General features: G+C 37.7%; 1 protein-coding gene across 2 annotated transcripts in view; it reads left to right on the forward strand.

Moving 5' to 3' along the window:
* LHX3 (LIM homeobox 3) overlaps positions 1-13,763 on the forward strand; it is a 48,737-nt gene that overhangs the window by 15,284 nt on the left and 19,690 nt on the right. Inside the window, exon 1 of one of the 2 annotated variants that reach the window (XM_068249102.1) lies at positions 11,332-11,468. The exons of the other annotated variant lie outside the window; for it this stretch is intronic. Within the exon in view, the coding sequence (XP_068105203.1) occupies positions 11,369-11,468 (100 nt within the window). The 5' untranslated portion in view covers positions 11,332-11,368. Of the gene's footprint in view, positions 1-11,331; positions 11,469-13,763 lie in introns of those variants that run through there. 2 annotated transcript variants of the gene reach the window in all.

Here is a 13,763-nt window from a genome sequence, read left to right on the forward strand (position 1 = left end):
ACAGCAACATAGGAGAAAAGTAATTTATGGCTCATTTTACTCTGGAAAAAACGTACTTCGTATTTGTCTCTGTTTGCACATATTTTAAATTTTACAATTTTTCGCCATAGTGCCCCTTTAAGCAATGCAGATTGCCTGGCTGTCCTGCTGATCCTCTGCTTCTAATGCTTCCAGCCATAACCCCTGAACAAGCATGCAGATCAGGTGACTGAGGTGTGACTGGATTAGCTGCATGCTTGTTTCTGCAGCCAAAGAGAGTGAGGGCAGCCTGTCTGGTTCAAACCCACAGAAGAGCTAAGTTTAAATACTTAGTGCATTATATGTATTATAGATATATAGTCAGATACCTCAGGGCACCTTCACCCGTCATGTCGAGTTCATGGCTGGCCACCAGGGGGTGCTGCACTATATTATAGCCTGATAGTGTATTATATGCATTATAGATATTATAGATATATAGTCAGATACCTCAGGGCACCTTCACCCATCATGTCAAGTCCAGGTCTGGCCACCAGGGGGTGCTGCACTATATTATAGGCTGATGGTATATTATATGTATTATAGATATATAGTCAGATACCACAGGACAGCTTCACAGGTCTTGTGTAGTCCAGGCCTGACCACCAGGGGGAGCTGCACTATATTATAGGCTGATAGTGTATTATATGCATTATAGATATTATAGATATATAGTCAGATACCTCAGGGCACCTTCACCCGTCATGTCAAGTCCAGGTCTGGCCACCAGGGGGTGCTGCACTATATTATAGGCTGATGGTATATTATATGTATTATAGCTATATAGTCAGATACCACAGGACACCATCACAGGCCTTGTGGAGTCCAGGCCTGACCACCAGGGGGAGCTGCACTATATTATAGGCTGATGGTATATTATATGTATTATAGATATATAGTCAGGTACCACAGGACACCTTCACAGGTCTTGTGGGGTCCAGGCATGACCACCAGAGGGAGCTGCACTATATATTAGGCTGGTAGTGTATTATATGCATTATAGATATATAGTCAGATACCACAGGACACCATCACATGTCTTGTGGAATCCAGGCCTGACCTCCAGGGGGAGCTGCACTATATTATAAGCTGATAGTGTATTATATGTATCATAGATATATAGTCAGATACCACAGAACACCTTCACAGGTCTTGTGGAGTCCAAGCCTGACACCAGGGGGTGCTGCACTATATTATAGGCTGATAGTGTATTATATGTATTATAGATATATAGTCAGATACCACAGGAAACCATCACAGGTCTTGTGAAGCCCAGGCCTGACCACCAGGGGGAGCTGCACTATATTATAGGCCGATAGTGTATTATATGTATTATAGATATATAGTCAGATACCACAGGACACCATCACAGGTCTTGTGGAGTCCAGGCCTGACCACCAGGGGGAGCTGCACTATATTATAGGCCGATAGTGTATTATATGTATTATAGATATATAGTCAGATACCACAGGACACCATCACAGGTCTTGTGAAGTCCAGGTCTGACCACCAGGGGGAGCTGCACTATATTATAGGCTGATAGTGTATTATATGTATTATAGATATATAGTCAGATACCAGAGGACACCATCACAGGTCTTGTGGAGTCCAGGCCTGACCTCCAGGGGGAGCTGCACTATATATTAGGCTGATAGTGTATTATATGTATTATAGATATATAGTCAGATACCACAGGGCACCATCACAGGTCGTCAGGGGCGTAGCAATAGGGGTTGCAGAGGTTGCGACCACATCGGGGCCCTTGGGCCAGAGGGGCCCCAAAGGACCCTTCCTCAACTACAGTATTAGCTCTCTATTGGTCCTGTGCTCATAATGATCACTTCTATAGATGGTTTGAATTGTGGCAATCATTAACAAGCTATTTCCCATCCCCCTCTTGCACTTCTGACACTGTAGTTGCCATTGACAGGTTTTGGTGCGCCGTATCAATTGTTATGTATAGAGTGCTTGGGGGGCCCCATTGTAAAACTTGCATCGGGGCCCACATCTCCTTAGCTACGCCACTGCAGGTCGTAATGGGACCTGTCCTTCCTAATTATGATATCCAGGGGCTGCTCTTGGCTGCCTAATATTTGTGTTAGAAGAGTGGCGATGCAACATAACTATGATATCTTGGCAACTTAATTATGGTATCCGGGGTTCCTCGACAGCTTATTTATGATATCTGGGGGGCACCTGGCTACTAGTGATAATTGTACTTTGCTAATCATGATTACACAAAATTTTGCGTACAATTTGCAATTACGAACATACGCAATTACGATTTAGAAATCCAATCGATTTTGTGTAATCCATTTGTAATTTTGCGTAAGTATATGTAATTTGGGTAATGTTGTGCTGACACGGTTAATAACAAAGCCCCTATACATGCTGTCATCACCAGATTTTCTAGGTATGCTAAAGAGAATAGTGAGAACAAGTCAATAAATTAATTAAATGTTTTTTTTTTTAAATGACAGTTTAACCATTTCACGTCCAAAAGGCTGCAGCGCGCGTCTGAGCGCTCCCGTGCCACTCCTCTGGTAGCCCGGAGATCAATGAATGGGAACATTGTTCCCATTCATTGATCTAAGTCCCCGGTAGAAAAACCGATGGCTTCTTTTCAGAGGCCGCTGTCTTTCTGAAAAAAAAATAATCACATCCTCCTTATAGTTCCTGTAAGCGAGCGTGCTCGCTCACAGGATAGAAAAACAAAAATATCCCTGTGGCCATCTTGTGGCCAAATAGTCAAACTACATGCACATACATTTTTATTACAAAAAGACACAATACATTGCATTTAAAATTAACTGTTTAACTACCACACCCAAAAATACCCAAATTAAAATTGTAACTAAAAAAAAATAAATAAAAAAAAATTACAATTTAAAAAACAAAACAAAAAAAAACATAAATAGTTACCTAAGGGTCTGAACTTTTTAAATATGCATGTCAAGAGGGTACATTACTAATATTTTTTAAATTATAAGCTTGTAAATAGTGATGGACGCAAAACTGAAAAAATGCACCTTTAGTTCCAAATAAAATATTGGTGCTACACATTGTGATAGGGACATAATTTAAATGGTGTAATCACCGGGACAAATTGGCAAAGAAAATGGGTTTTATTTATGGTAGCATGTATTATTTTAAAACTATAATGGCCGAAAAATGAGAAATAATGAATTTTTTCCATTTTTTCCTTTAATAATCCTGTTAAAATGCATTTTGAAAAAAATAATTCTTAGCAAAATGTACCACCCAAAGAAAGCCTAATTGGTGGCGGAAAAAACAAGATATAGATCAATTATAGATCAGTTGCTTAAAGGATACCCGAAGTAACATGTGACATGATGAGATATACATGTGCTTGTACAGTGCCTAGCACACAAATAACTATGCTGTGTTCCTTTTTCTCTTTCTTTCCCTGAAAGAGTTAAATATCAGGTATGTAAGTGACTGACTCAGTCCTGACTCAGACAGGAAGTGACTACAGTGTGACCCTCGCTGATAAGAAATTCCACTTTTTTATCTCTTTCTTGCTCTCAGAAGCCATTTTCTGCTAGGAAAGGATTTTATAGTTGGAATTTCTTATCAGTGAGGGTCACACTGTAGTCACTTCCTGTCTGAGTCAGGACTGAGTCAGTCACTTACATACCTGATATTTAACTCTTTCAGGGGAAGAAAGAGAAAAAGGAACACAGCCTAGTTATTTGTGTGCTAGGCACTGTACATACACATGTCTATCGCATCATGTCACATGTCAGTTCGGGTATCCTTTAAGCAAAACTGCAAAGTTACAAAGGTACAGTTTCTGATTACAGTCACAAACAAAATTATTTAAGATTTTTCCTGACATTTCCTATTATGACAGAAAATTACGGTTCTGAAAAATTCGTGCTCATTACTTTATTCTGGTATCTGGGGCCACATGGATACCTATTCCTTGTATACAGGCGGCACATGGCTACATAATTATGGTATAATCAGGGCACATAGTTACTTAATTTTTGTATCTGGGTGGCACATGGCAACCTAACTCTGGTATCTGGGACCACATGGCTACATAATTATTGCACACAGGGGGCACATGGCTACATAATAATTGCACACAGGGGGCACATGGCTATATAATTATTGCACACAAGGGACACATGGCTACATAATTATTGCACACAGGGGACACATGGCTACATAATAATTGCACACAGGGGGCACATGGCTATATAATTATTGCACACAGCGGGCACATGGCTACATACAGAGCCGGGACAAGGTCCTCCAGCACCCAAGGCTGAGACACCAAAGTGCGCCCCTCCATCCCTGCCACCCCAGCCGTCACACACTGATTTCTATTAGACTAAGGCGCCACAGGGCCCACAACTTCCCCAACACCTTAATATCTACCGGTAGTTATCTGGCATGCAGTCACTGCTATGTATCCCCTTTTCTTATTTCTTTCTGCTTCAAACACAATTAGGAATGACAGCTGAATGAATTGTGCGCCCCCTCCTACACTGCGCCCTGAGGCTGGAGCCTCTCCAGCCTATGCCTCAGCCCGGCCCTGGCTACATAATTATTGCACACAGGGGGCACATGGCTACATAATTATTGCACACAGGGGGCACATGGCTACATAATTATTGCACACAGGGGGCACATGGCTACATAATTATTGCACACAGGGGACACATGGCTACATAATTATTGCACACAGGGGACACATGGCTACATAATTATTGCACACAGGGGACACATGGCTACATAATTATTGCACACAGGGGACACATGGCTACATAATTATTGCACACAGGGGACACATGGCTACATAATTATTGCACACAGGGGACACATGGCTACATAATTATTGCACACAGGGGGCACATGGCTACATAATAATTGCACACAGGGGGCACATGGCTACATCATTATTGCACACAGGGGGCACCTGGCTATATCATTATTGCACATAGGGGGCACATGACTACATCATTATTGCACACAGGGGGCACATGGCTACGTAATTATGGCATGCAGGGGATACATGGCTACATAATTATTGCATAGAAGGAGCACATGGCTACATAATTATAGTATAAGCAAGGCACATGGCTACTTCATGCTTATATATGGGGGCACATGGCTACTTAATTCTGCTATCTGAGGGCAACACGGCTATGTAATTAATGTAATATGGCCCACAGAAAGAAGCTTGACTCCCCCCCAGTGGCAGTAAAATGCATTGCAGTCTCTACCTGCTTGACTGAGACTTTCCAAGATGTCTGGTCACCCTGCTTGGAGCTCCACTTGGTTTCTGGCCCCAACCTGCATTATGTCATGGTATCCAAGGCTGCTGGCAGTATGAGCGGCCATTGTTCCATATCTGCCATTATCATATATAAATGTGGGGCTTAAGTGTTCCCTCCGTCACCCTAAACATAGGGCCAGGGATGGTTCTCCATTCACCCGAAAATTCTCCTGCTGTGTACATATTTTCCTATAATAATAATTGTGTTCATTTACTATATATGGATTCCTTTCCCTGGCTGGAGAGTAAATCTGGGGAAGGAAATACATGTGTTTATATATTCATCTCTATGTCCTGCTGTCTGTCCTCTGCTTATCTCTGTTATCTGCTTATTGCATGTTTATAATGTACATATGTAGGTTTTATGGAACTAAACTGTTCAACATAGAGTGGCCAATTACTACAGCAAATTATTATTATTATTATTGATATTATTAACAATAATAGTACTACTACTACTAATAATAAAAATAATATAAATAATAATAATAATAATAATAATAATAATAATAATAATAATAATAATAATAATAATAATAATAATAATTATTATTATTATTATTATTATTATTATATAATGCTTTGTTATTATTTATAAGCATTAATACATCAAACATTTAACATTAAACTGCCAATATTAATAATAATAATGATGATGATACTACTACTAATAATATGCATTGTTATTATTTATAAGCAGTATTACATGTAACATGAAATTGCAAGCATTAATAATGATGATAATATTACTACTAATACTACTACTAATAATAATAATATGCATCGTTCGTTATTATTTGTGAGCAGTAATACATTAGACATTTGATGTTTATGTAAACTCACATTTTGTATTGCTTGATTTGGTAGATGATGGGTGTTGAGGAATATTTTTCTGGGAGAATAGTTTGGAGTATCCGGCATGCTGGGAGTTGTAGTCTCCCATCAGTTGGGATCTCTGGTAATAACTGTCGGTTAGTTGTAGCGATTGTTCCCATCTGGATTGCTGTGTGTATGGAGGGGTGTACAGAGACCCCCAGCCCTGCTGTGCATCTTTAGTGGTGAAACTGGTGGTGATAATTTAGCTGTTAAAGCGGGGAATCTGTATATTTCCTGTATGTGGCACTGTCTGCAGGGATGGAGCTACATTATTATCATTATTATTATTAATAATAATTTATAAACCTCCATCATACTCCATGGGGCTCTTACAGAAACATACATGGGGTATATTATAATACAGACAATGGTATACACAAAATATAGATGTTGGTACATGATACAGAATTGGTAGAGATAGTAATTACAGTGACACATGTAACATGATGAACACAATGCATAACAAATTGCAAGACACAAAAGGGCGAGAGAACCTTGTCCTTGTGAGCTTACAGTCTGTGTGAACTGTATTGTGTATTTGTGGTACTGTATGTGTATTTGTCTATTGTGTTCTGTAGTGTGTGCTGTACCTGGGCTGAGTTGTATTGCCCTGTGTACATTGTATATTTGTATTTTTATTTCTGTAGTGTGTGCTGTACCTGGGCTGTGTTGTATTGCCCTGTGTACATTGTATATTTGTGTTTTTATTTCTGTAGTGTGTGCTGTACCTGGGCTGAGTTGTATTGCCCTGTGTACATTGCATATTTGTGTTTTTTATTTCTGTAGTGTGTGCTGTACCTGGGCTGAGTTGTATTGCCCTGTGTACATTGCATATTTGTGTTTTTTATTTCTGTAGTGTGTGCTGTACCTGGGCTGTGTTGTATTGCCCTGTGTACATTGCATATTTGTATTTTTTTTATTTCTGTAGTGTGTGCTGTACCTGGGCTGTGTTGTATTGTCCTGTGTACATTGTATATTTGTGTTTTTTATTTCTGTAGTGTGTGCTGTACCTGGGCTGAGTTGTATTGCCCTGTGTACATTGCATATTTGTGTTTTTTTATTTCTGTAGTGTGTGCTGTACCTGGGCTGTGTTGTATTGCCCTGTGTACATTGCATATTTGTGTTTTTTATTTCTGTAGTGTGTGCTGTACCTGGGCTGTGTTGTATTGTCCTGTGTACATTGCATATTTGTGTTTTTTATTTCTGTAGTGTGTGCTGTACCTGGGCTGTGTTGTATTGTCCTGTGTACATTGTATATTTGTATTTTTTTTATTTCTGTAGTGTGTGCTGTACCTGGGCTGTGTTGTATTGCCCTGTGTACATTGTATATTTGTGTTTTTTATTTCTGTAGTGTGTGCTGTACCAGGGCTGTGTTGTACTGCCCTGTGTACATTGTATATTTGTGTTTTTTATTTCTGTAGTGTGTGCAGTACCTGGGCTGAGTTGTATTGCCCTGTGTACATTGTATATTTGTGTTTTTTATTTCTGTAGTGTGTGCTGTACCAGGGCTGTGTTGTATTGCCCTGTGTACATTGTATATTTGTATTTTTTTTTATTTATGTAGGGTGTGCTGTACCTGGGCTGAGTTGTATTGTTCTGTGTACATTGTATGTTTGTGTTTTTTATTTCTGTAGTGTGTGCTGTACCTGGGCTGAGTTGAATTGCTTTGTGTACATTGTGTACTTGCTTTTTGTTGTTTATTTTATTAATGTGTGTGGATTGCCCTGTATACAGTGTGTATTTGAGGTATTGTGTTTCAGTAGTGTGTGTTGCAGCTAAGCTGAGTTGTACTGCTCCGTGTATATTGTGAGTTTGTCATATTCTGTTTCCATAGTTTGTGCTGTAGCTGGACTGAGTTGCATTGCCCTGTGTACATTGTACATTTGTGGTGCTGTATTTGTATTGTATTACTCTGTGTACATTGTATATTTGTGGTGCGGTATTTGTATTGTGTTGCTCTGTGTACATTGTATATTTGTGGTGCGGTATTTGTATTGTATTCCTCTGTGCACATTGTATATCTGTGGTGCTGTATTTGTATTGTGTTGCCCTGTGTACATTGCATATCTGTGGTGCTGTATTTGTATTGTGTTGCCCTGTGTACATTGTATATCTGTGGTGCTGTATTTCGATTGTGTTGCTCTGTGTACATTGTATATTTGTGGTGCTGTATTTGTATTGTGTTGCCCTGTGTACATTGTATATCTGTGGTGCTGTATTTGTATTGTATTGCCCTGTGTACATTGTATATTTGTGGTGCTGTATTTGTATTGTATTGCCCTCTGTACATTGTATATCTGTGGTGCTGTATTTGTATTGTGTTGCTCTGTGTACATTGTATATTTGTGGTGCTGTATTTGTATTGTGTTGCCCTGTGTACATTGTATATTTGTTGTGCTGTATTTGTATTGTATTGCCCTGTGTACACTGTATATCTGTGGTGCTGTATTTGTATTGTGTTGCCCTGTGTACATTGTATATCTGTGGTGCTGTATTTGTTTTATATTGCCATGTAAATTGTATATCTGTGGTGCTGTATTTGTATTGGGTTGCCCTGTGTACATTGTATATCTGTGGTGCTGTATTTGTATTGTGTTGCCCTGTGTACATTGTATATCTGTGGTGCTGTATTTGTATTGTGTTGCCCTGTGTACATTGTACATTTGTGGTGCTGTATTTGTATTGTGTTGCCCTGTGTACGTTGTATATCTGTGGTGCTGTATTTGTATTGTGTTGCTCTGTGTACATTGTATATTTGTGGTGCGGTATTTGTATTGTATTGCTCTGTGTACATTGTAAATCTGTGGTGCTGTATTTGTATTGTGTTGCCCTGTGTACATTGTATGTTTGTGGTGCTGTATTTGTATTGTGTTGCCCTGTGTACATTGTATATCTGTGGTGCTGTATTTGTTTTGTATTGCCCTGTGTACATTGTATGTTTGAGGTGCTGTATTTGTATTGGGTTGCCCTGTGTACATTGTATATATCTGTGGTGCTGTATTTGTATTGTGTTGCCCTGTGTACATTGTATATCTGTGGCGCTGTATTTGTATTGTGTTGCTCTGTGTACATTGTATATTTGTAGTGCTGTATTTGTATTGTGTTGCCCTGTGTACATTGTATATCTGTGGTGCTGTATTTGTATTGTGTTGCTCTGTGTACATTGTATATTTGTGGTGCTGTATTTGTATTGTGTTGCCCTGTGTACATTGTATATCTGTGGTGCTGTATTTGTATTGTGTTGCCCTGTGTACATTGTATATCTGTGGTGCTGTATTTGTATTGTGTTGCCTTGTGTACATTGTATATTTGTGGTGCTGTATTTGTATTGTGTTGCCCTGTGTACATTGTATATCTGTGGTGCTGTATTTGTATTGTGTTGCCCTGTGTACATTGTATATCTGTGGTGCTGTATTTGTATTGTGTTGCCTTGTGTACATTGTATATTTGTGGTGCTGTATTTGTATTGTGTTGCCCTGTGTACATTGTATATTTGTGGTGCTGTATTTGTATTGTGTTGCCCTGTGTACATTGTATATTTGTGGTGCTGTATTTGTATTGTGTTGCTCTGCGTACATTGTATATTTGTGGTCCTGTATTTGTATTGTGTTGCCCTGTGTACATTGTATATTTGTGGTCCTGTATTTGTATTGTGTTGCCCTGTGTGCATTGTATATCTGTGGTGCTGTATTTGTATTGTGTTGCCCTGTGTGCATTGTATATCTGTGGTCCTGTATTTGTATTGTGTTGCTCTGTGTACATTGTATATCTGTGGTGCTGTGTTTGTATTGTATTGCCCTGTGTACATTGTATATTTGTGGTCCTGTATTTGTATTGTGTGGCTCTGTGTACATTGTATGTTTGTGGTGCTGTATTTGTATTGTGTTGCCCTGTGTGCATTGTATATCTGTGGTGCTGTATTTGTATTGTGTTGCCCTGTGTACATTGTATATCTGTGGCGCTGTATTTGTATTGTGTTGCCCTGTGTACACTGTATATTTGTGGTCCTGTATTTGTATTGTGTTGCCCTGTGTACATTGTATGTTTGTGGTGCTGTATTTGTATTGTGTTGCCCTGTGTGCATTGTATATCTGTGGTGCTGTATTTGTATTGTGTTGCCCTGTGTACATTGTATGTTTGTGGTGCTGTATTTGTATTGTGTTGCTCTGTGTACATTGTATGTTTGTGGTGCTGTATTTGTATTGTGTTGCCCTGTGTGCATTGTATATCTGTGGTGCTGTATTTGTATTGTGTTGCCCTGTGTGCATTGTATATCTGTGGTGCTGTATTTGTATTGTGTTGCTCTGTGTACACTGTATATCTGTGGTCCTGTATTTGTATTGTGTTGCCCTGTGTGCATTGTATATCTGTGGTGCTGTATTTGTATTGTGTTGCCCTGTGTACATTGTATATCTGTGGTCCTGTATTTGTATTGTGTTGCCCTGTGTACATTGTAGATTTGTTGAGCTGTATTTGTATTGTATTGCCCTGTGTACATTGTATATCTGTGGTCCTGTATTTGTATTGTGTTGCCCTGTGTGCATTGTATATTTGTGGTCCTGTATTTGTATTGTGTTGCCCTGTGTACATTGTATGTTTGTGGTGCTGTATTTGTATTGTGTTGCCCTGTGTACATTGTATGTTTGTGGTGCTGTATTTGTATTGTGTTGCCCTGTGTACATTGTATGTTTGTGGTGCTGTATTTGTATTGTGTTGCCCTGTGTACATTGTATATCTGTGGTGCTGTATTTGTATTGTGTTGCTCTGTGTACACTTTGTATTTAAAGTATAGTGTTTCTGTAGTTTGTGTTGTAGCATGACTGAGTTATATTGTGTTGTACATGATTGATGTATAGATTGCTCTCTGTACTGAGAAAAGCATTAGAAGCGGTAAGCCGGGCCTCATAGGTGAGTGTCAGCTCTTGTGGTCACTACTGTGCTCTCTAGCTGGCTGGCTGTATATTCAGTAGGTCTTGCACAGCTCAGTGGCTCCCCCTGGTGTCCGGTGGGCGCACAGCACCCCTCACATCTCTTCTGCTCCCACTCTCCATCCAGCTTGAGGTGGAGCAGCAGCGTTTGGAGAGCCCTGGGGTGGTGTGGGGGTCTGTGCTGGGTCTGGGTGCCCAGGAGGAAGGGGGGACAGCTGCATTGGGGAAGGGATGAGCCATGGATCAGGCTATAAAGGATCTGACAAGCAGCAAAGAGCCAAACAGCAGTACTGATATGTTACTGGCTCTGCTGGCACACAATGACGAGCTTAGGAAAGGTAGGTACTCCTCCTGTCTACTTACCTCTGTTCTATATCACTGACACCATCCTGCACTGTCACTCACCAACGCCACCCCCGTACTGCCCTGCATGACATGCCCCCCTCTGTGTCATCCCCATGTTGTCACTATACCAAATATACCACAAGTGGCTGGCAATTTAAGTTTCTTGTTTTACCAAAACATTATTCAGATTTTTATGTAACAATGTGCAAATGTAAAGTCTTCATATTGGACATTTGCCATCCTTAGAATCATCACATATATATATATATATATATATATATATATATATATATATATATATATATATATATTACACTGGTCTTCAGTACAAATATTCCATTTACACCATATACTATATTTTGTATAGTAAAATATTATGTATTGTATAGTAAAATATTATGTATTGTATAGTAAAATATTATGTATTGTATAGTAAAATATTATGCTAAATATATCGTGTTTACTATACAATATATTAGGGTATGTACTATAATATTGTATCATATTTTTATTGTGTTTTATTATGTTATGTTAGATTATATAATAATGTCATATAATATCACTCTATATATTAAACCATTCTCTAAAATAAAAACAAATACTACCAGCTGTGCATTACTGTATTTAATTATAATCAATTCACATTATAAATTAGACTTAGTAGATATCATTTATCTATAATATTTTATATTTCTTTTTATTATAAACATCATATACACTTTTTCTGATATAATTAAATTCACATTTTCTTTAAATTTTTTGGATATACATAATAAAAAGGTTATACATAATAATATATATATATATATATATATATATATATATATATATATATATATATATATATATATATATATATATATATATATATATATATAATCAAAAGCATATATTACAGTATGCACTGTTATTGTCACCTTTAGGGTTGTAAGTTCTATATGGTTTAATCAATTTTTAGATATTAGACACATTGAATATTATACTCCAGGCTTCTCTGCCTCCTGCACATCAGTATGCACTATATTGCTGAAGGCTGAATAATTCTCTTATATATGTCACTTCCAGTTGCTAAGCATCCCCTGTTATACCTGCTGAAGTTGTGCTGATCAGTCCTCTACCATCCATCCTCATCTTGCACAGACAGCTATGTATTATAAACACAGCTGGCTCTTTATTGTAGTCACTGTACTTTGTGATAATCAATATATCCCTTCATATACAACACAAAAATGTGAAGCTTCATGTCATTCTAGGAAACAACATTCCTGACAATCTGTGCATCAAAGAATACCGAAAATATTAATTAGTATCATAAATTGATAGAATTTCTCAAAGTTTTACATTATATCCCCAAAATTAATTTTATCTTTTATGAACAGAGTCAACATCAGGAGTGGAGATTGTACATCACACTACAATAAATACATACATTTTTATAAATATTGCCTAAAAAAAATATCTTAAATATATGCTATATATATATATATATATATATATATATATATATATATATATATATATAATAACTTTGGCCAGATCTATCTGCGATTTTGCCCTGTACTCTGGCATGGATTGGAACACTACTGTTGTTGAGTTATTACTGAATCCCTAAAACATTTTCAGAAACCATTCAATTTTTATTACAGTCATTTAGAAATATTAGTTTAATCTGTATATTGTATTATTAGGGCATATATTTTTTTTTGCAATCATTTTTTTGCTAGATGTCACAAATTAATGCTTAAAAAATTACACTTGGCAGTGTATTTTATATTACTATCAGGAAGCATGAATATAGGGATGGTCAACAAGAAATTAAACTACTTTTACTGTATAAAATATCTTACTAAATAAAAAAAAAATTACAGTGAATTTGAGTAGAACTGGCACATGTGATATTTTCAGTTTTATGTCGCTAGCTATTTTTTTTCCTAATTTAATAAAATCTCAGTATTTTGTAATTTTGTAATTTTATCTTTTTTTCCGCACATTCTACTTAACAATTAATTACTTTGTACTTCTTCACAGATGTAATTTATAGTCTCTATAATAATCTGTTTATTCTCATACTTGCCTATACCCATGTCCCACTAATCTTCCCCCCCTGTAATCTATCCTCCTAGCTGTGCAGTGCGCAACAGGGGTACATTTTCTGCTTAAAGTTTTAACTTATAGTTCATTTTTATGCTGCTCTTTTACGTTGCCATCCTGTGATATGCATCTTTCAATATTATTAGCCAATTACAATATTTGTTTTTTTTTTCGTACAAGTAAGCTTGTTTTGTGCT

Source organism: Hyperolius riggenbachi, chromosome 8, assembly GCF_040937935.1.
Source record: "Hyperolius riggenbachi isolate aHypRig1 chromosome 8, aHypRig1.pri, whole genome shotgun sequence".
Lineage (NCBI taxonomy): Eukaryota > Metazoa > Chordata > Amphibia > Anura > Hyperoliidae > Hyperolius > Hyperolius riggenbachi.